The 19627-nt window shown below is 37.5% G+C and overlaps 1 protein-coding gene across 5 annotated transcripts in view; it reads left to right on the plus strand.

Annotated features, from left to right (window-relative positions):
* The first annotated feature begins 995 nt into the window (after window positions 1-995).
* ADGRB3 (adhesion G protein-coupled receptor B3) overlaps window positions 996-19627 on the plus strand; it is a 677430-nt gene continuing 658798 nt past the window's right edge. For 3 of the 5 annotated variants that reach the window (XM_033102729.1, XM_033102731.1, XM_033102730.1), the window contains exons 1-3: window positions 1086-1736; window positions 3134-3299; window positions 4408-5179. In XM_033102729.1, coding sequence (XP_032958620.1) covers window positions 4423-5179 — 757 coding nt within the window. In that variant the 5' untranslated portion in view covers window positions 1086-1736; window positions 3134-3299; window positions 4408-4422. Of the gene's footprint in view, window positions 1737-3133; window positions 3300-4407; window positions 5180-19627 lie in introns of all 5 variants that reach the window. The other 2 variants (XM_033102727.1, XM_033102728.1) reach the window with 2 other exon arrangements.

Here is a 19627-nt window from a genome sequence, read left to right on the forward strand (position 1 = left end):
AAATAAGTAAATAAATAAATAGTGAGGAGTGGTGGAAATTTATCTTTTTTTTCCCCTGCTAAATTGAGAATCTGATAGCTTCTCTTCCCCCTTTCCCTTGCTTTTTCCCACCCCAGTTCCCAAACCTGTTACTAGGGAAACTTGAAAAAGAATCAGATACATTACATTAAGAAAACAAAAGTTTAGACCCCACAACCATGATCCCATTGCCATGCAGAAAGCAATGCAAGATGCCCAACCTCAGTCGCCGCACCGTGGTCCTGACAAAGCCTGTATCTAGCCAGAACAAATAAGATGTTAATTGCAGCCTCGCTGAGAAAAACTACTATTGTTCCACCCGGAGACACGCAGCAGTGCAGCTGAGATGTGCCCCCTGCGCTGTTGACGATCAATTCGTCTGAACCCCGGTGCTGAAATGACAGCTCTTAGCCAGCGACAGGTCCCCGCTAAAAGAATAAGACGATCAAGTCCAGTATTTACTTCCGATCCCTCAGGGTGGCTCAGGGTGGCCTCTCGGTCCTCCGCACCTCCCTAGCCTCGCCCCCCCAGTGAGTTTCTCTTACAGTTGGTCGCCGCCAGCCCCAGCAGTGGGAACTGAGGATGCAAAAACCTCCCAGACGCAGAAAATACCGCTTTCGGGACGTGCTTGGTTTTGAGTAGCCGTGACGTGCAAGCGCACCGCGGCCTTGGCTGGAGCTCCGCGCAGCCCCCCTCCCGCCGGGCCTCCCTCCTCTCCAACCAAGCCGCTCCGCTCGCTTTCTCTCGCAAACACCGGCCCGCGCCCTCGGGAGGCAGAAGTCCAGGGCGGCGCAGCTGCGGCGCTGCACGCGTGGAGCCTCGGGCCCGCTGCCCCGCGCACCGCACTGGTGCTGGCTCAGGGAGCCCGGTGTGTGGCGCGCGGCGGCGCGCGCGCCTATGAACTCACGGGGAGCCAGCGCGCGCGTCCGGGGACGCGCGCCCCCTCCCTGGCGCGCGCCCCAGGGAGAGCGAGCGCCGCGCGCCGGCGCGCACCCCGAGACAGAGCTTTACTATCTCGCTCCCTCTCGCGCCTCCCTCCTCTCTGGGCATTCAAACAGCTTTCCGACATCACCAGCCAAGGATTTTTCCCCCCCTCTCCTTAGTCGCCGTCCGTCCATCAGTACCTGCGGGGGGGGGGGGGGAGGGCGGAGGAGGAGGGAGGAAAGCGGAAAGAGGAAAAAGCAAAAGCTTGAGCCTTCCGATCCGACCACGAATACTCCTGTAATAAACCCACCGCCCCAACAAATCTGCCTTAGCAGCCGCAGCCGCTGCCGCCGCCGGTCACTTCTCGTCTCAGCGCCTTCTTTCCTTCTTGGCTAATCGGTTTGTTGAGGGGGTAGATTTGATAAAACAAATCCTTGCTCTTAAGCCATTTGCATTTTTTGATGTTGTTTCCTTAGAGTGTCTCTTCGGGGGGCTTGCTCTCCCCCCCCCCACGCCCTCGGTTGGAGGTTGGATTCAGTTGGATACGGCATCAGGCTCCGGGGTCCTGGGGGCTTTTTTCTCCCACGCCTTCCCCTCATTGATCCACACCCCCCCATCTTTTGCTTCTCATATATGTGTTTTTTAAAAAATAAACCCTGATTTTTGAAGCTGAGCCGGGGAAAATGGGCAACGGTGATTGGGACCGAAGGGGAGTCTCTCCGTCACTGTTGCTGGGACGCGTGCCTGTGCTGGTGTCTTAGAGCAAGAGCCTCCCTGAGCTTTCGGAGTGGAAGGTAAGGAAGGGGGTCCAGGGGTCACCTTCCCTCTGCAAGGGGTCGCCACCGAGGAGCTTTCGGCTAGGTGTTTGCGGAGAGAGAGGACCAGGAAAGGAAAGGCTGTTGCTAGCAGATGGAAGGGCTGCGAGCAAACCCGACTGTCTGCATTTACTTAAACGCCGCAGTTGAAAAGTTAGAGAAGTCTGGTTTTCAAGAGATGAGCTGAGTCGGAAGGAATAGGCAAGGAGACCTAGAAAATCTGACGGTGTGTGTGATTGGGATAATTTTTATGAGGGGAAAATTTTAGGTTAAAAAGGAAGTTAAGGGAGAGCAGTGGGTCTCTATTGGGGAAAAAAAATCAGTGGAGTGATGGCGCCGTCTATGTTCGACTAAACTAAAGTGTCACCCAGAAAATCAGTTTTGAGAATAGCTAAACTAAACGTCTGCTTCTCAGCAGGAGACAAATAAATGAATACATACATACATACATACAAATATATAACATCCTTGAGACCTCGGTGGCCAGCCCTAGACACCCTCCTCCCCATTCTTTCCTTCTTAAAGAGGGAAATACAATTGTTTGAACTGACCCTGCAGTCGGGGTGGGGGGGGCAGCAGAGTACAATGATTCGTTTTTGATTATTTCGAATAAAACAAGACTCCATACACCAAGGCCTAATGATTAAAATAAAGAGCATTCTATTGAGCGGAGTCTTGAGCAGGCTTGAAAGTGAAATCAGAGCTATTTCCTCACTCTTTCTAGTCCTTGATGAGCACAGCAATGCAGACAAGCACTGTCAAAAGGAAGCAAAAGTACCGGATTTCATTAGGAAAAGAAATACGACCTCTTTTTGAGTTACCGGTTATAAAATGAAGCCCCCTTTCATGGATGGAATTCCTAATTTAAACACTTATTGTCACATTGGCTCTCGTCGCCTACACTCTATACTGAAGAACACTGCGCAGACCTGCATTGCCTGCAAAGTGCTACAGCAAAAAAAAAAAAAGAGAAAATTGTTCCCAGAATTTTCTACAACTTTTTCTATTTTTTTAACCTTTAAGTGCTCGTTGGCTTTATTTTCTCAAGAACAAAATGCATTATTCATTGAGCTGTATGTTTGAAACAGAGGAAGAACAGTTTTGATAGTTCCAGCAGTTCTGATGTTATTTTAAACTGCTGCTATATAGAGATTTAGAGTTGGGGCTGGTTTTGCCTATATCAAGACATAGAATTTGAATTATGATCTGGAAAATGCAGATCTGTCTTCAGGGACTTCGGTCACTGGATTTTGTGTGCATGCGTTGGTGTGTGTTATGCAATGGGAAGGAAGGGTTTATCCTTTGGTTCAGAGAGGACCCAGGCTAAGACATGAAAACTCTTAACTATATGTCTGTATATTTGTCTCTGTTTACAGAATAGTGGAAGAGACTGCAGCCTAAAGACTTTTAAAATTAACTTGGCATCACTTTTCTCAGCTCAAAGGCTAAACAAAAAAGCAGTGTCATTTATTCTAAGAAATAACTTCTTAAAGGTTAAAGCTGAGAAAAATTCAAGCTATTTTTGGATAACAACTTACAGAGGTAAATATAACCAAGGATTACTTTATTATGCAAGGCCAAGTTAAAAAAATATATATAAAGAAGAGGAGCTTTGGAGCTGTGGTTGGAAAGAGAACAATTCAATAACTGAAATCTGCTAGGAAAGAAAATGCTAATGTCTTTTATTTATCATGTGTAAATCTTAAATTACAGTAGATAACTGTATATAAAATAGCTCCAATTTAACAAACAAATTAAAAGACTGAAGCCAGCTCAGTTAATGTGGTCCTGGGATATTTTTTTCACTGGCATCGCCTTTGGATACAGATACTAATACAATGATCCACTTTATGTATCCCAAGAGGGCATGTCACATTGAAATGACTGCCTTAAATTCTGGTTCTCACTGGTGATGTCGAACAAGCCTTCCCTGTGTATATATATACACTTATGCCCTTTCGCAGATGATGATTTTAAAATTCTGTTAATCCCCATGAATGCTGGTGTTTTCGCACAGGAATTTCTCATCAGTTTACAGCGTGGCCCCTGCAAAGACAAGTAGAGACATTTTGAAGAATATGTTTCATCCGCAGCAAATCATTTGTGCTTTTAAAATTGTGGCTATCATTTATCGTAATTACTTTCACATTTAAGAGAAAGAAATAATGTGATGACAGCTGTTCCCAGATTATCAGATTAGATTTTGTGTGATGATGTTTACTGTAGGCAGAGAACTGAGGGAGAGACAAGGTTGTATAGGTTGCTTAAAAATACTTTAAACATTAACATGTAGGCTATGATATTTAAGAAGTCATTTTTTCTCTCCTTTCAATTCAAGTATAGTGCACTTGGTGTAAATACTGGTAGATAAATTAGAATGTTCCTATTAAAATCTATGAAATATTTTTAAATTGAATGTAGAGAATTTGGCCATTGTGGTGACCACTTGAGGGCGCTGTTCACACAGCAACAGATAATTTCCTGGCGTTATAAAATAAAAATTACCTGCCCTTCTTTTAAAAAGGTTTTTTTTTTTTTTTTTTTTTTTAACTGAAATCTTGAAAACAGCTGGCTGTAATATTGGAGGAGTTTCTTTTTTCAATGCACGTAGACTCCTACTTGCATTTTACTTTCATTGCCATTTTTACAGGCCAAATGACATAGGATGAAGGCTGTTCGTAACCTGCTGATTTATATATTTTCCACCTATCTCCTGGTTATGTTTGGATTTAATGCTGCCCAAGACTTCTGGTGTTCAACTTTGGTGAAGGGAGTCATTTATGGATCGTATTCTGTAAGTGAAATGTTTCCCAAAAACTTTACAAACTGCACTTGGACACTGGAAAATCCAGATCCAACCAAATATAGCATTTACCTGAAATTTTCCAAAAAGGACCTTAGCTGCTCTAACTTTTCCCTCCTGGCTTATCAGTTTGATCATTTTTCTCATGAAAAAATAAAGGATCTTTTACGAAAGAATCATTCTATAATGCAACTCTGCAATTCCAAGAATGCTTTTGTTTTTCTACAATATGATAAAAATTTTATTCAAATACGTCGGGTATTTCCAACCAACTTCCCAGGATTACAGAAAAAAGGGGAAGAAGACCAGAAATCTTTTTTTGAGTTTTTGGTATTGAACAAGGTGAGCCCAAGCCAGTTTGGTTGCCATGTATTATGCACTTGGTTGGAGAGCTGCTTAAAATCAGAAAATGGGAGAACAGAAGCATGTGGGATCATGTATACAAAATGCACCTGCCCTCAGCATTTGGGAGAGTGGGGAATCGACGACCAGTCGCTGGTTATGTTAAATAACGTGGTGTTACCCCTGAATGAGCAGACCGAGGGGTGCCTGACCCAGGAGCTGCAAACCACCCAGGTCTGCAATCTTACCAGAGAGGCCAAGCGACCGCCCAAAGAAGGTAAGTGTCCCGAAGACACCGGGAGATACAGGGAGGTGAGGGGGCGTCTGGGGAGGGAATTAAAACGTGCTGTTTCAACACATGGGCGTAATTGTTGCCTCTTTCACTCTAGCATTTTTGGATTCATTTGATTTGTGATTTTCACTGATAAAGGTCTCTTAGGCTAGTTTTAGGTTTCAAGATTTTAGAGAAGGGCAGTGAGGCTGGGATAGTTCTCAGCAACATAACCCCGGGAGTGCAGATGGAATATTGAGGAGAAAAAGATGCAAATACGTGGAGTCAGTTTGTGCTGGAGGTCCCTGAGAAGGGGGCAGGGAGCTTTATTAGGCTGCAGCCCCTCGGGGAGACTTTCTCTCTCTCTCTCTCTCTCTCTCTCTCTCTCTCTCTCTCTCTCTCTCTCTCTCTCTCTCTCTCCCCTCCTCCCTCTCCCCCTCTCTCTCCCCCCTCCTTCTCTCTCTCTTTCTCTCTCCCTCTCTCTCAAATGACACATGTGAAATGGATTTGTAGACATGTCCCTCAAGCTCCAGCCCTGTAAAAAGTCGCCTTCCCTTCCTCTCTGTCCCACCCTCTCAAACACGACCCTTTTCCAGGTTTGGGGCAACACGACTAAATGGTGACACAAACTCAATAGCACGCCAATTTGGACCAAATGACCTCCTGATACAGGAAGCCAAGGGTGCCCCTCCCTCCCACAAGTGAGGGATGTTAGATGCTTTGTGTGATAAATACCTCGCTCTTTGGTGGGTCAAGAAAACCCCACTGGAAGCGCAAACTCTGAGGTCTGCCCACTTGCGGGCAGGGGAGAAGGGTGGAATTGAAATGCAGGTTGATCCTGTAAGACCTGATATCCCTCTTGCGTGATTTTTGCTCCTCTTGGTCCCCTGTTGATATACACGAGAAGAGAGGGGGATCGTCAGAGATGAGCTAGACGGAAAAGACAGTGCAACGGAAATGCGGAGGAAAAAGAGAAAGTACAGGAGTGATTTATAGTTTTCACCGAATCCCCAGTGGGGGAGCTACCAGAGCATTTGAGATCTTGGAATATGTTTAATAATGCAAGAAAGCTGACATATTTTGAGAAAATTAGTTTCCTGTTTAGAAGGTTAATGGATGTGTTCCATTCATTTGAGGACATGGCTGATACACATTCGTTCTTGCTCCCCAACCATACAAGAAGAGAGAGTGTTGATTTTTAATGCAGGAAATGTTTTCTGATCGCCACAAAGATCCCTGTCTGTGGAACGGGACAGCCAACCTCCAGTCTCTCTTTCCTCCCCCTCCCCCAACAGAAGTTGTCTTTGTAGCCAATATAAAATTGACACGTTGTTGGAGAATTTTCTTTAAGGGTAGCCAAGGCTTTGTAAAGGGGGAGGGAAAGAGAGAAGGACTTAACTAGCTAAATGCGTTTTCTTGGCTGAAAGCAATATGGGGGATGGGAATTTGGAGGGGCAATGGTACAAGGGGAAAAGATGGGTTAGAAAATAAATGCAGACTAATGGCAGTGAGAGAGGGCTGAAAAACCTTTAAGATTTCTACAGGTCAGTGTTTCACTAAAAGCTGTGACTGAAGAAAACAAAGTGGTTTTAAATTACAGGAGTTCTTTTCTCTAGTAAAAATCCCAGAGAAGCACTTGCAACTGCAGGGATGGTATTTAACACCATTTAAAACTAATTAGTGTCCCCTAGAATAAGAAGCTACAGTACACACAGAAACTGTGATGTTACAAGCTGGCTAATAAGACTATTAACACCAGAAACTAGTTTTTATTTGTTTGTTTTATTGTTTTAATAAAATTTAGAAAATCTCTTTTTTCAATGGTTTTCTTCAATCTATTTCTTCTACCATCATATTGACTGCTGATGGCAGTGGAAAGTGAATCCAGTTTCACAATCCTTTTTTTATGAATGGTAGCAAGTGACAAAATAAAGTTGTGTGCACAATAAGCACGGTTTTCAAAGATTTTACTGGTCATGATTATGAAATGTGGGTTAAGATAGTGCTGGGATTTCTAGAATTTAGACTAGATATCCGTTTGTTTTTTAAGTGATTAAAAATGGGTGATTATAGACATTAGATGTATAAATCATGTGGGGGAATGTATATATATATATCTTTTGGCTAATTAGCTGGCAGAATGAGGAAGGAATTTGCTATTTGCTCCATAAGCAAATAAATTATTATATTCAAATTGTTAAAATGGTAATAAAACTGAACTAAGAGAAGTTTATATAATAGGGGAAGAATATATGCTTTATCAGTAAAATTTCACAACCTATATTCTAAATTTGTCCTCTTTAATTGTTTAGTTATTCTCAGTCAGAAAGATAAGGAAGGGTAAATAACTCCTGATGACATAACTGTAGCCAATGCATTTGTAAGTAATTCTTATAACATATAGCACTCCTTAACTCAGTCAAAGAAGGCTTTTTGGCTATGCTGCATTGTAGGAAAGGAATGTGAAAATTTGCAGATTCTTAATTTAGTAAAATTTATGCAAAATATATTAAATCTTAAATACTTTATATAAATTATGTGTAAAGTCTTATGAAAGAATTATTTAATACAAATTCAAATAAACTACCACATAATATTCACATGGCTTGAGGTTAATAATTACATATAGTTGTGCTACTCATATCTCGTGTTCTTACAGAATGTCCTCACTTTATGTGGTAACACGTAAACCCAGGTTTTAAAATGAGGTTTTAAAAATTCTACTTCTATCTTATATTGCTATGTGATTTCTATTTTCTATGTAAACATAGTCAAATTATCCTGTAAGGTATCAAGGGAATAAAGACAAGAATTATTCTCCACAGTTTACGACTCCCATTTTATTCACTGGAGTAAGTACTGACTCAGAAACTCTCGAATAGAAATATTTTCCACATTTATTACATCATAGAAGTGGCACAGATTTGACAGAAAAGTATTATGTGCAGTAGATGCAATTCCATATTGCTTTGTGTGATGGTGATGGCAGAGGTATATCAAATGGTGAATATTTTTCATGTATACATGGGAATTATGAAATCATGTTTAGTTAGTATTTGAGGAAACTAAGCTCCCAGGAATGGGATATTGATTTTGAGATAGGATTTCTACTAAAACGTTTATTAATAATACATTCATGTACTGAAGAATTTCATAGCCAGAAAACAGCAAGAAGAAAACTATCACTGTTTTGTAGTTATAGCACCAACAATTACAAAGGTTGTAAATATGTTGTAAAAGTAAATTGTTGGACTGATGCTTTATTAAAGTGTTAAATTTTAGTACATTTAAATATCTTCTTATATCATATTTGATATACATGAGGGTGGCATGTGATTATGGAAACTTAGGTGTCATTCCTCAATTTTCATGGGAAATTGTGAAAACCAAGTAAATCAGCAAAATGAAGCCTTTTATAAATAATGACTTAAAGAAACTATATATGATATATAACTTGTATTTCTTATTTATTTATTTTTTAAAGGAAAGTCAATGATGTTTACCTGGTTTTCAGATGTAAACTTGGGGGTAGGTTGGCTTTTATTCATGAGGTCTTTACTATGTTTCCTAGGACTCTTTTCCCAAAGAGGATTCTGGACTACATAGCTAAAATATGAAAGGTGATAAAAGATCTTATTTCTTACTACTTCACTTTAAATAAGTAATTAAAACAGTTTTGGCAGAAAAATTATACACCAGGGTATCTAAATCACATAATAAGCCTTAATGGAACCTTTGTTTCCTACTTACATCAATGGCGCTACTTATGTGAATGGAAATTGGGATCCCTGTATAGATTCCAGGAAATCTGAACACACACACTCATTTGTCTTTCCAGTCTGCTTCTGCTAATCCTTGTTATTCTCCCACTCAGGGCAATGCTCACTATGTGCCTGTGTAAAATCTAGCCCGTGTTTGTGTGTGTGTTTGCAGTTTTAGGCACATCTTTATCATCTAATGCAATTTGTGTCTCTTTCAGTTTGTGTTCAAATTTCTTTCTATTTTTGCTCTTTTTACCTTCATTACTGTTTCAGGCACCTTTTACCTTTCTCTTCACCCTCCTTTGATCTTCCTTTGTAAACGACTGCCATGATCCCACACTCTTATTAGAATGTGGGTTGTTATACTGAAAAACACAGAACCTGATAGATTGTCCTGCCCTTTAGCTGGATCCCATAGCCCTTTGCACATACTCATACTGTACTTCTAGTATTTCTCATATTACAGTGTATTTTTTATTTATATTTACATCTCCTTCCACTAACTTGGGAGTTCTTCAAGTATAAAGTTCTTCGAATTGTCTCGGACAGTGTTAACTGAGCTTTGGTAAATATTGGTTGAAATGGCTGTTAAATGAACAAAACAACAAAATATCTCAGTAGGAAAGATAACAATAATGTGATTACAATCAAAATAATAAAAATACATCTTTTTGGGCAAGCAGCCACCTTTTACTTTCTTTTTTTAGGAGAATATGGGTACCATTCATCTCATTTCCAATTCCATTTATGTATTATTTATACCAGTTCATGAACTCAAGGTATTACTTAATAACATTTAACAAGAACAAGAAAAATGGAGTTGAGAAATAGTCTTAATTTCATATATATTTATTTTAAGAGGTTAATGATAAATATAATTTCCTATACATACCTGTCTAAAGAAACGTGGTAAGAAAATTTGCCAGTTTCTCTTTAACTGTCTTCATTTCTCTGGACATTTCTCTCTTTTGGCTCTAGCATTACTTCTACAGTAATGATATTTCTTAAATATTCTCTTCTACACTTTGAAGCAAATACATGCAAACTCCAAGAAAGAGAAAAATAATATTTGCATGTCAAGTTCAGTGCTTCTGTTATTCACTTCTGGTTATGATCTGTAAGTATAGTAATAGTAGAATGTTAGTAAAATTGTAGGCCTGGTCAAGTAATGCCATAATGGCATAAGTTTTGTGTTTGCCATTTTAGAATTTTGTCAAACAATTTAGAAAGTAGCTCATATGTATAGTATTTAATGAAACAGAGCTGTATTACATGGCAACATATTTTTGTAGACAACAAGTTAAAATAATAGCATGGACATTTGTGTGTGTGTTTGTGCCATGCATGCACACATGTGCCAAGATGTACATTTCGGTGGGTTTTTATGAAAACTGTAGATAAATGTTCTGCAGGTTAGTTTTCTTCCAAAACTGAGATGGGAGTTTTATTTTACATCGAATCCAGTTTCATGCAATCCTTTATTTACTTCATTTCTTAATAGACGCAATTTATTATTCATTGATTATTTTTATAGAAGCAATTTTATTATACATTGAATATTTTTATAAAATATAGTATTCTTTAGAATCAGCCTGGAATACATTACCTGTAAATCATCTGGTCCTTGAATCTGAAATTAGTGTTCATTCAAAAATAAGCTTTTCTTACTCTTTCAAAGTGTGTGCTAGGTTTTAAAATCCTACCTAGACAGGGCAGAGTTTGAATCTGCTCTTCCACATTAAAACTGTGTTATTCTGTATTAGTACTTACCCCCTTTCAGACTAGATTAGTAATGCTTATTTCTCAGGGTACAGGAGAACAGGAAATGACAACATGTATTAAAATAATAAATTCATGGCTTGGAATATTTTAGTTCCTGTTAGCCCTCTGGAAAATTTTTCCCAATTCAATTAACTAATAAAATCAGAAAGGTATTCAGTTTTTCTAAGTGTGTCACTTCATTGAAATGAAAGGTATGTTTTGGTATAAGATATGCTTGGGTCCCTGAAGTGACTCAGCCACCTAGTAGTGTCTTTGAGAAGTGACTGAGCTTGACAGAGCTTGACTCATCAATCTACTGGAGTAGACTGTTGTATTAAATGAGATTGAACTTGTAAAACACTTAGTCCATTGCTCAAGTTATGTTAACTTCTTGATTCAGTTTTTAAGCTTCTATTTTATTCTGGCTATAAATGATAGAGAATTGATAATAATGAAGTAGTTGGTCATTTAATTATTTGAACATGTTTAGGGATTTAGGAGCATTTAACAAAGGAGCATTAAGCATTTGAAAGTATGTCTATTTTGTATTAAATAAAGAAAAGGTAGCATCTCATATGTTTGTGTTGATGGAGGCATGACTAATACATCAAACAGATCAGGCTAGTGGTGTGTGAGTCATCCTAGGCCTGGGAAGCTGTCCTTTGGATGTCATTGCTGAGAGCCTGCAAAACCATTTAAATTAAACAGTTTGCAAGTATTTTATTTTTTGCTTCATTGTGCAAAATTGTCGTGTTTTGAGATCTATTTTGAAAAGGAATTATCTTGAAATACTAGTCTATGTTAAACTGGAAAAAAGTAGGACTTTGAGGGATTTTTTTTTTTCACTGACTTGTGATCAGTAATTACAGACAAGTGAGCCCCAAGATTCCCCCAAAGTCTTACATATTTAGATATTCGAAAGAAAACAAACAAAAAAATTGTTAGTATTCATTTGAAGATTCTGATATTTTCTTAAAATTATAAAATGCCACCTATAAGATTTCGTAAAATACTAAATGCTGTCTGTTCAGTTATCTTGCAAACGTCATTTAGGAATTTTGTTCACTTGCAAAGAATGACCTAGCTACATATCTGTTAAAATAATGTGTTTTTAATTTGCACAGAAGGTGCAGTAAGTAGTAAATGCATAGTGAATCCATTAGCATGGAGCTGTTTCTCTCAAAATTAAGGGAATAAGAGTCTGTTTGGAAAGCTGACATATTTGCTGAGTTGCATTTTCTCAATAACCAACCCCTGTCACACATTTCATTATGGTTGGAACACATTATAAAATATGAAGGTAAAATGGTTAGTCTTTGGTTTCTACCATATTAAATGAAATAATTTACCTGCTCACTTAATTCTGGACATTATATTCTCAAATTATTTCTTTTAAGTTACAATTTTCTTTGTGGACCTGGAGTTTGGGAAAAATAGAACAAATATATGTATGGAAAAGACATTAGAACACTGATGGAACCAAATTACAATAGTAAGAATGAAATTTAAATGCAGTTAAATATAAGAATAAGCATTACAACAGTTTTAGATAGCCTTGCTGGGTAGAGTAATCTTGGTTGTAGGTCCTTGCTTTTCATCACTGAATGTTCCTGCCAATCCCTTCTGGCCTGCAAAGTTTCTGTTGAGAAATCAGCTGAGTCTTATGGGGGCTCCCTTATAAGTAACTAACTGCTTTTCTCTTGCTCCTTTTGAGATTCTCTTTTTGTCTTTAACCTTTGGCATTTTAATTACCATGTGTCTTGGTGTGGGCCTCTTTGGGTTCATCTTGTTTGGGACTCGCTGTGCTTTCTTGGCGTGTATGTCTATTTCCTTCACCAGTTTAGGGACATTTTCAGTCATTTATTCAAATAAGTTTTCAATTCCTTGCTCTCTCTCTCTTCTCCCTCCGGTACCCCTATAATGTGAATGTTGGTATGTTTGATGTTTCCCAGAGGCCCCTTAAACTTTCCTCAATCTTTTGGATTCTTTTTTTCTTTTTGCTGTTCTGGTTGGGTATTTTCTGCCACCTTGTGTTCTACATTGCTGGATCAAAACAATCATTTAGAATTGAAGGACAGATAAAGAGCTTCCCAGCCAAGAAAAAGCTAACGGAGTTCATCACCACCAAACCAGTATTACAAGGAATCTTAGAGAGACTTCTTTAAGATGGGAGGGGGATTAGAAATGGGTGAAAAGGGGAAGGGATTAAGAAGTACAAATTAGTTGCTACACAGTAATCATGGGGATTGCATATGGAATATATTCAGTAATATTATTATAACTGTATGGTGGCAGATAGGTATTGGATCTATCAGAGTGATAGATGGGAATGGGGTTAGGGGCAGGGTGAAAAAGGTGATGGTATTAAGAAATACAAATTGGTAGTTACAGAATAGTCATGGGGATGTAAAGTATAGGGAATATAATCAATAATATGGTAATAACTATGTATTGTGCCAGGTGGTACTAGATAGGGCGATCACTTCCTAAATTATATAAATGTCTAACTACTATGCTATATTCTTAAAACTAATTTAACATGATATTGAATGTCAACTCTAATTGAAAAATTTAAAAATGGGGGAAAAGATCAATAATGTCACAGTGTGGTAGTGTCGGTTGCTGGACTTATCATCGTGAATACTTCTTTAGCATAGGGAATAAATTCAATAAGGTGGTTAATGACACTGTATAACTAGGTGGGTACTGTTGAATAACTATGACGTACACCTGAAACAAATATTGTATGTTAGCTGTATTTTAATAAAAAAAAATATTTTGAAAAAAACAAAAACCAGTTGTAGAGTCAACCAGAGAACATTACCTTCGTGAAATTACTTTTTAGCAATACATATGGTAAGATGATAGAAATGTCACAGAAATATTTGCTCTCCTGGGTAATTCATGCTGAGTATTATACAGTATTTCATGGCATTTCTACTGGCGTTCCTCCCTTTTACGGTAATTTATAAATATTGATAATAAAACATAATTTCTACACTTGCATATCTAAACAGTGATAATTTATTCTCCAATAAACACATTTGAAAGAGAAGCTTCATCTACATATGACTCCTAAGAAGTAAGGCGTTTTAATAAGCATTTTATAAATTACAAGAATATAATAAAATCTAACATTGAGAAAGTACTTTCCAGTTTGCAAAACTCTGTTGCAAATACTGTTTTATTTGGGCAATAACTGTGAAGCGTGTAGTAGTTGCTTCATTGAAATGTATGAATTATATAAATTATCCTGAAGACCATGGTTTTCCTTTCTCTAACAATTTTAATACAAATTTGTTCAAATGAAAAACTAGAGAATTTCAGAGTCATGTTTTTTTTTTTTTTTTTTTTAATTCTGTTTCTGAAACAGTTGAATCTGAATCACAAATTTTCAGATTTCTAAGGGACTTTGGGCATTATCTACTCTAAATGTTACCTGATCAATGGAATCCCAATCTGCACACCTATAATGGGAATATTATTTCAGCTGAACATAATTCTGCTTGGAATTTGTATTTGATACCGTCTATATAGTGTAAAAGAGGCATGGTCATTTAGGACTGTTTGATAGATATAATCATTAAAAAAAAGTGGTATCCAGCCATGACACTATCACTATACTCGGTTATACTATTTAATACAAACTAATCTTTACAAATCAAAGCTTTCATTAGTTAGATTTTTGTTCTATTTGGTATATATTATTTAAACACGTGATGCATATCTCAAAAAACTCTTGATTTTCAGTCTAAGCTCATTAAATATAAAGAGCAATGCATTTCAAGCTCAGAGTCTGTCTAGATTTCCTAAGATGATTTAGCAAGATCTATCTTGGATTTTCATCTCATCATCATTTTCTAGGGAAATCTGTGCTTTGGAGAAATAACATGTCTTAATTTTTTTTAGTTATATTATGGCGCATTGAGAAATACTGTTCATGGTGGCAGAAGAGTGAGATCAGGTCTGTTCTATAGAAAGACAGCTTCTATCAGATGGGCCTACAGTTTGAGCTCTGACAACCATTCTCTCCTCTCATTTCTTAAGACCTGTTTCTAACCCCAAGTACCATACTCTCGCTTCCTGGTTTTATCCATGCCTTACTCTCTTCTCAAATTACTTTAATTAAGGACAACATCTGTTTCTTCCTGGGACCCTGACTAATACAGGGATGTATAATTTTAGTGGTGAGGTGATTTCTGATTACTTTTGAGATTGATCCAAAACCAACATTTGAAGTTTTGATTCATTTAATGTGCTGAAGGTCTTATAATAATTAGTTCTTTTACAGATTGGCATATAGACCAGCCCATGTAAACAGAGAAATAAATAACTAATAATTTAAAGAATTGAGTTAATGAAAATTTGGATCAGTTGGCCATGTTTTTTAGCTCAGTTGAAATGGTATTTTTTTAACACTTAATCCAAACTCAATATGTATTCATCTTTGTAACTCCATTGAGTGTAAGCCTTCCAAGTGTTTTAAATTGCATAATATAAATATATATACCTTCATATACATTATATATATATATTATTTTCAGTGTTGAGGTGACTCAAGAACATTTGAAGTGGCCTGGACAGTCAAAGTTTTGTTGGTTAATAATTACAAACAAATAACTTCAAGGCTCCCATATAAAACAAAAAATCCTGACCGATTAAGATTTAGTTCTAATTTTATATCATTGTAATACTGGAAATATAAAATGAAGAATAGAATTTCAGTTGCCAGTATAAGTTTCATTTTGCCTGTTGATTTCACTATCCATCTCAAAACAAAAACACACACAAAGTTTTTTTTCTCCTTTATTCTAGAAAAGAAATTGAGGCAGCTAAGTTTGCTTTTGTAGTTTCATAAAGAAAATTACAGTTTTTATTTTTTCCTTTTTCTCTGTTAGTCTGTTTATTTCCTTTCACATCAAGGAAGGATCCTGCCAAGAAAAGAAAAGTAACTTAAACAAAAAATAACCTTTCTTTTTCTGAACTTCTGTTGAAATAGAGTTTTATGATTTTCCTGAATAGGAAATACATGATAAATATTGTATATTGGATGCTTTTGGAAATCTTTTTTTTATGTTGGTTACTTATAACAACAATTGTGGTATGGAAAAGAAGGCACCTTTGGAAGACAAAACTCTGTTTATATAATCTTTCCACATAAATCTGGCAAACTTTCAAAGATCTGCTTCTGTACTGGAGACTGAGAAATTTCCGTTTATTTTGGCTTCCCAGAGAGGTCAGCTCCCTTTACAGGTATGTCAGCTTGTGGTCAGCTCTCTTTGGCTAGCCTTGGTTTTTGTAATTTAGAGGGCAAAGAGTGTATATATTTTTAAGTGGTGCCTGAGAATTTAATGAAGTACAGTGGCCTTTTTATTTTTCAGTAGGCTTCACTTTTAAATATGATGAAGTACGTAGCTGTGGAGCACCGTTGTTCCATCTGCACAGCATAGAATATTTTCATAACTTATAATATATTAAAAATCTATTCTCTTGAAAATGTATGGCTTCTTTCTGTTTAGTGGTTTCCCTGGAATTTTCTGATAACCACATTTTGGTATTCAGTTGATTATAAAGGGCATAAATGAGTTGTAGGCATAGTAAATATTACATGTGTTTGCCTCTGCATCCTGAGACTGCAGAATGGACAAAACTAGAACAAGGGGAGTTTGGAAGCAGAATAGAAGTTGATCCACTAACTAGTAAGAACTGATTAAGGTAAAATAAGTACATGTAGGATGTGAATTAATACAACTTTTTTTTCTTTTAACATTAGAACCTTTTTTCCTAAATGAAAACCAATATATAATAGAGATTTAAAAAAAAAATAGAGCTGCTTTGGTTGAAGGGGGCAGGAGGCCTAGAGCCCTACCTAAATCTTTCTTCTGATTTGCTTGTCCCAGAGACAAGCAACTCTTCTTGAAAAACCACTGCAGAACTGTATAAATCTGAGACCTCCATACGAAGCCACATATGATGAATTAATGTCAGAAACTTTCTTCCACTGATAAATGAATATTTTCAGTGTTAGAAGCACCAAGAATGTGTAAGAACTGCCATATTGTTTTTACTGCAGTTTGCTTAGAACAAAATTCCTAATGTGTCTAGGATCCTATGGCCCACATGTATATGTGTGTAGTTTTTCTCCATAGCCTGTTCCTCCCTATCCAACACAATAATCAAGTTTGGCTGGGCCAAACTCCCACCTTTGACACCAGCCTTCAGCCCACTCTATCATGCCTCTCAGGCATCTTTGATGCCTCCTGGGAGTGCACCATAAGCATTCTCTGTCACTTTGCTGTCACATCACATCCAATCTGGTGGACATTTGCTATCTCCTGCCAGGCACTAGTGTCTCTCCCTTTGCTTTGCAGAAACCTTAGTGAAGCCATAAGGTGAGAAAAGAGGCAAGATCTCCACCCCTTCTCTTTTCTCTGTCACATTTGTCCACTGAGACCCGCCCATGACTCATCTTTAGTGCCTGTCACACAAACTTCCTTCAGAGTCAGAGTCCCTGTAGTCAGGTGACCCTGTGGCTCCATGTCTGGCCTCAGGAGGAGCACCACAGTTCTACCTTCATCTTTCTCTCTAGTCATCTGGGTTCCAAATTTCTTCCACCCTTCGTTCCCAACCCTCCTGTAGATTTGTTTGATCCAATCATAACTCTTGCTAATATATTAGGTAAACATGAATACTATTTTAGAATTTTTTTTCAATTTTTGACTTTGATGAATATTCAGAAGCCCTACTTTTAAAGCCTTATAAATGGGACATACTTAGGTGGTATTCATTTTTTTTTCCTTTGTTTTTTTAATCCCCAAATAGTTCAGTGATGAACTGTCAAACTACTTGGAATAAACTAAAGTTATTAGGGCAATGAAAATTATTTTGAACTCCTTTGATCACACATAATGGATATCCATAACTGAAGAAAGCTGCTTAAAACAATAACCAAAAACGTATTAACATAGATGTTCCACAGACGTGAGTGTTAGGATTATTGTGTCATTAATGCTCTTTTCCAAATAGTTCCAGCGTTCTACCATTCTGGGCACGTGTAGGAATCGTGTTGCTGGACCACTTGTAATTGGATGGGGTGATGTGACTGGCTCTGGCCAAAGAGTTGTGAGCAAAAGTGACAATCCTCACTTCTGATCTGGATCATTTCATTGCTTGAGTAAACCATGACGTTCTCTATCTGTGGCGTGGAGAGCTGTACTTAGAACAAAGGGGCTTTTCTGTCAGCCTGAGTCCTTGAATGACTGAACTGAGCAGGGACTCCTGCCCCACACCTTTGCCAATCTCTTACAGTCCTGAAGCATGAGTGAGGAAGAGCTTTTTCTGTCTTGAGACACAGGGAATTTGGGGTTTATCTTTGTTACTGCAGCCTAGCTTATTCTAACTGATAGAATCTCCAGTTGGGGAAGATTGGGGAGTAGTTGTCTTGCTTGATTGTCCTAAATGGTGATTAGGCTCATCCGTAATGTAATTTGAAGCTAATGATGTGATGGCCATTTTGGTTTATGATATTTTAGGGAGGGAACTCCCTAGCATATTCCACAATGTACCTCGGGGTGCCTATATTTGAACTTATTACAAGCATCACTCTGTAACCCATTTTAGGTTATTATGTATCAATATATATATTGTGGGTTTAGCCTAATTAAAATTAATACTAAAATAATTACCATGATTTTATATTTTATTGTAAAAGAGACCATTCTTTCAACATTTATTCAAAAAGTTATCTGGGTTTTTAATATTTTCAAAGTTGATCAGATTAAAGAGGTTTTTTTTTCCTGGTCTTTTGTTGAGCCATGATTGTCACAGAACTAAGTAGAAAATTTTCATTTTAGCCTGGCAGTTGTTACTGAAAGGTAAAACTTGTCCTATAATTTGTCCTTTCTTTCTTCCTTTCCTCCTCCCCACCCTTCCTCTTTTGTTCCTTTACTTATTTTTTAAGTATATAGGATTTGATTTCTATGTGTTGATCTATAGATGCAATACTGCGATAATTTACAATCCATTATCAGTAGACGTGTAGGGTTTTCTGTAAACAAATATTTCTGTGGTCGTTCATGGTGAATTTATAATCACTTAGTAGGCACTGCCTCATTAATCTTAACAATTTTCTCGTGAGGTTAATTATGTAACAATAATTAACCTCCCCGTTGAGTAGGTGAGCTTCTGTCACATTGAGAAGTATTCTCACCTCACATGAGAGGTGGGAGGGAAAAGTAGGCTGCTGTGAATTTGAAACAAGTCTCTGTGAGATATTTAGCTGTTGGGAAGAGTTCTACCCAATTTTAGTTGTTCACTGGCAAGTTTTGCTCTGCTGGGCTATGCCTTCCATAATTTCCCTGGCTTTCCTGTTCTCAAGAAGTTTGGATTATGATAAGCTCATTAATTATAAGAGACACACTTCAGAATTCAGATGGGTATAGAGGCCACTGAGCAACTGAAAAGTTAAAACAAAAGCAAAACTACTTACTGGATTTTATTTTTCTTTTTATATTGTGTTCTTAAGAAAATTCAGGGATAGTGTGAATTGTCAGTTTGCTGCCCACCTGTTTATATCTGATATGTAGGACTCACACAGAAAATAACCACTTATACCCACTTATGAACTTGTGACATTAAATGCTTGTAGGTATTATATGCATACATGCACGTAATTTGAAAAGTTAAACATTTTCAAAAATTTGGAAATATGTTTACTGTTAAACTTCATTTACTAACTAAATATTTGCTAATTATAAATTTAACTGGAGTGACATATGAGATCAGAAGAATAGCAAAGGATAAAAATATCTTTTGCAATGGTAACTTTCAGTTGATTTGCTTGAAAATTCACTTGGAGTCCTTTTAAGGAATATATTCAGAACAATATTCTGTGGATCATCTTAGATATCAGAAATTAGAGTTTGACTTAGGA

This window comes from Rhinolophus ferrumequinum, chromosome 3 (genome assembly GCF_004115265.2).
Source record: "Rhinolophus ferrumequinum isolate MPI-CBG mRhiFer1 chromosome 3, mRhiFer1_v1.p, whole genome shotgun sequence".
In the NCBI taxonomy this organism is placed as follows: Eukaryota; Metazoa; Chordata; class Mammalia; order Chiroptera; family Rhinolophidae; genus Rhinolophus; species Rhinolophus ferrumequinum.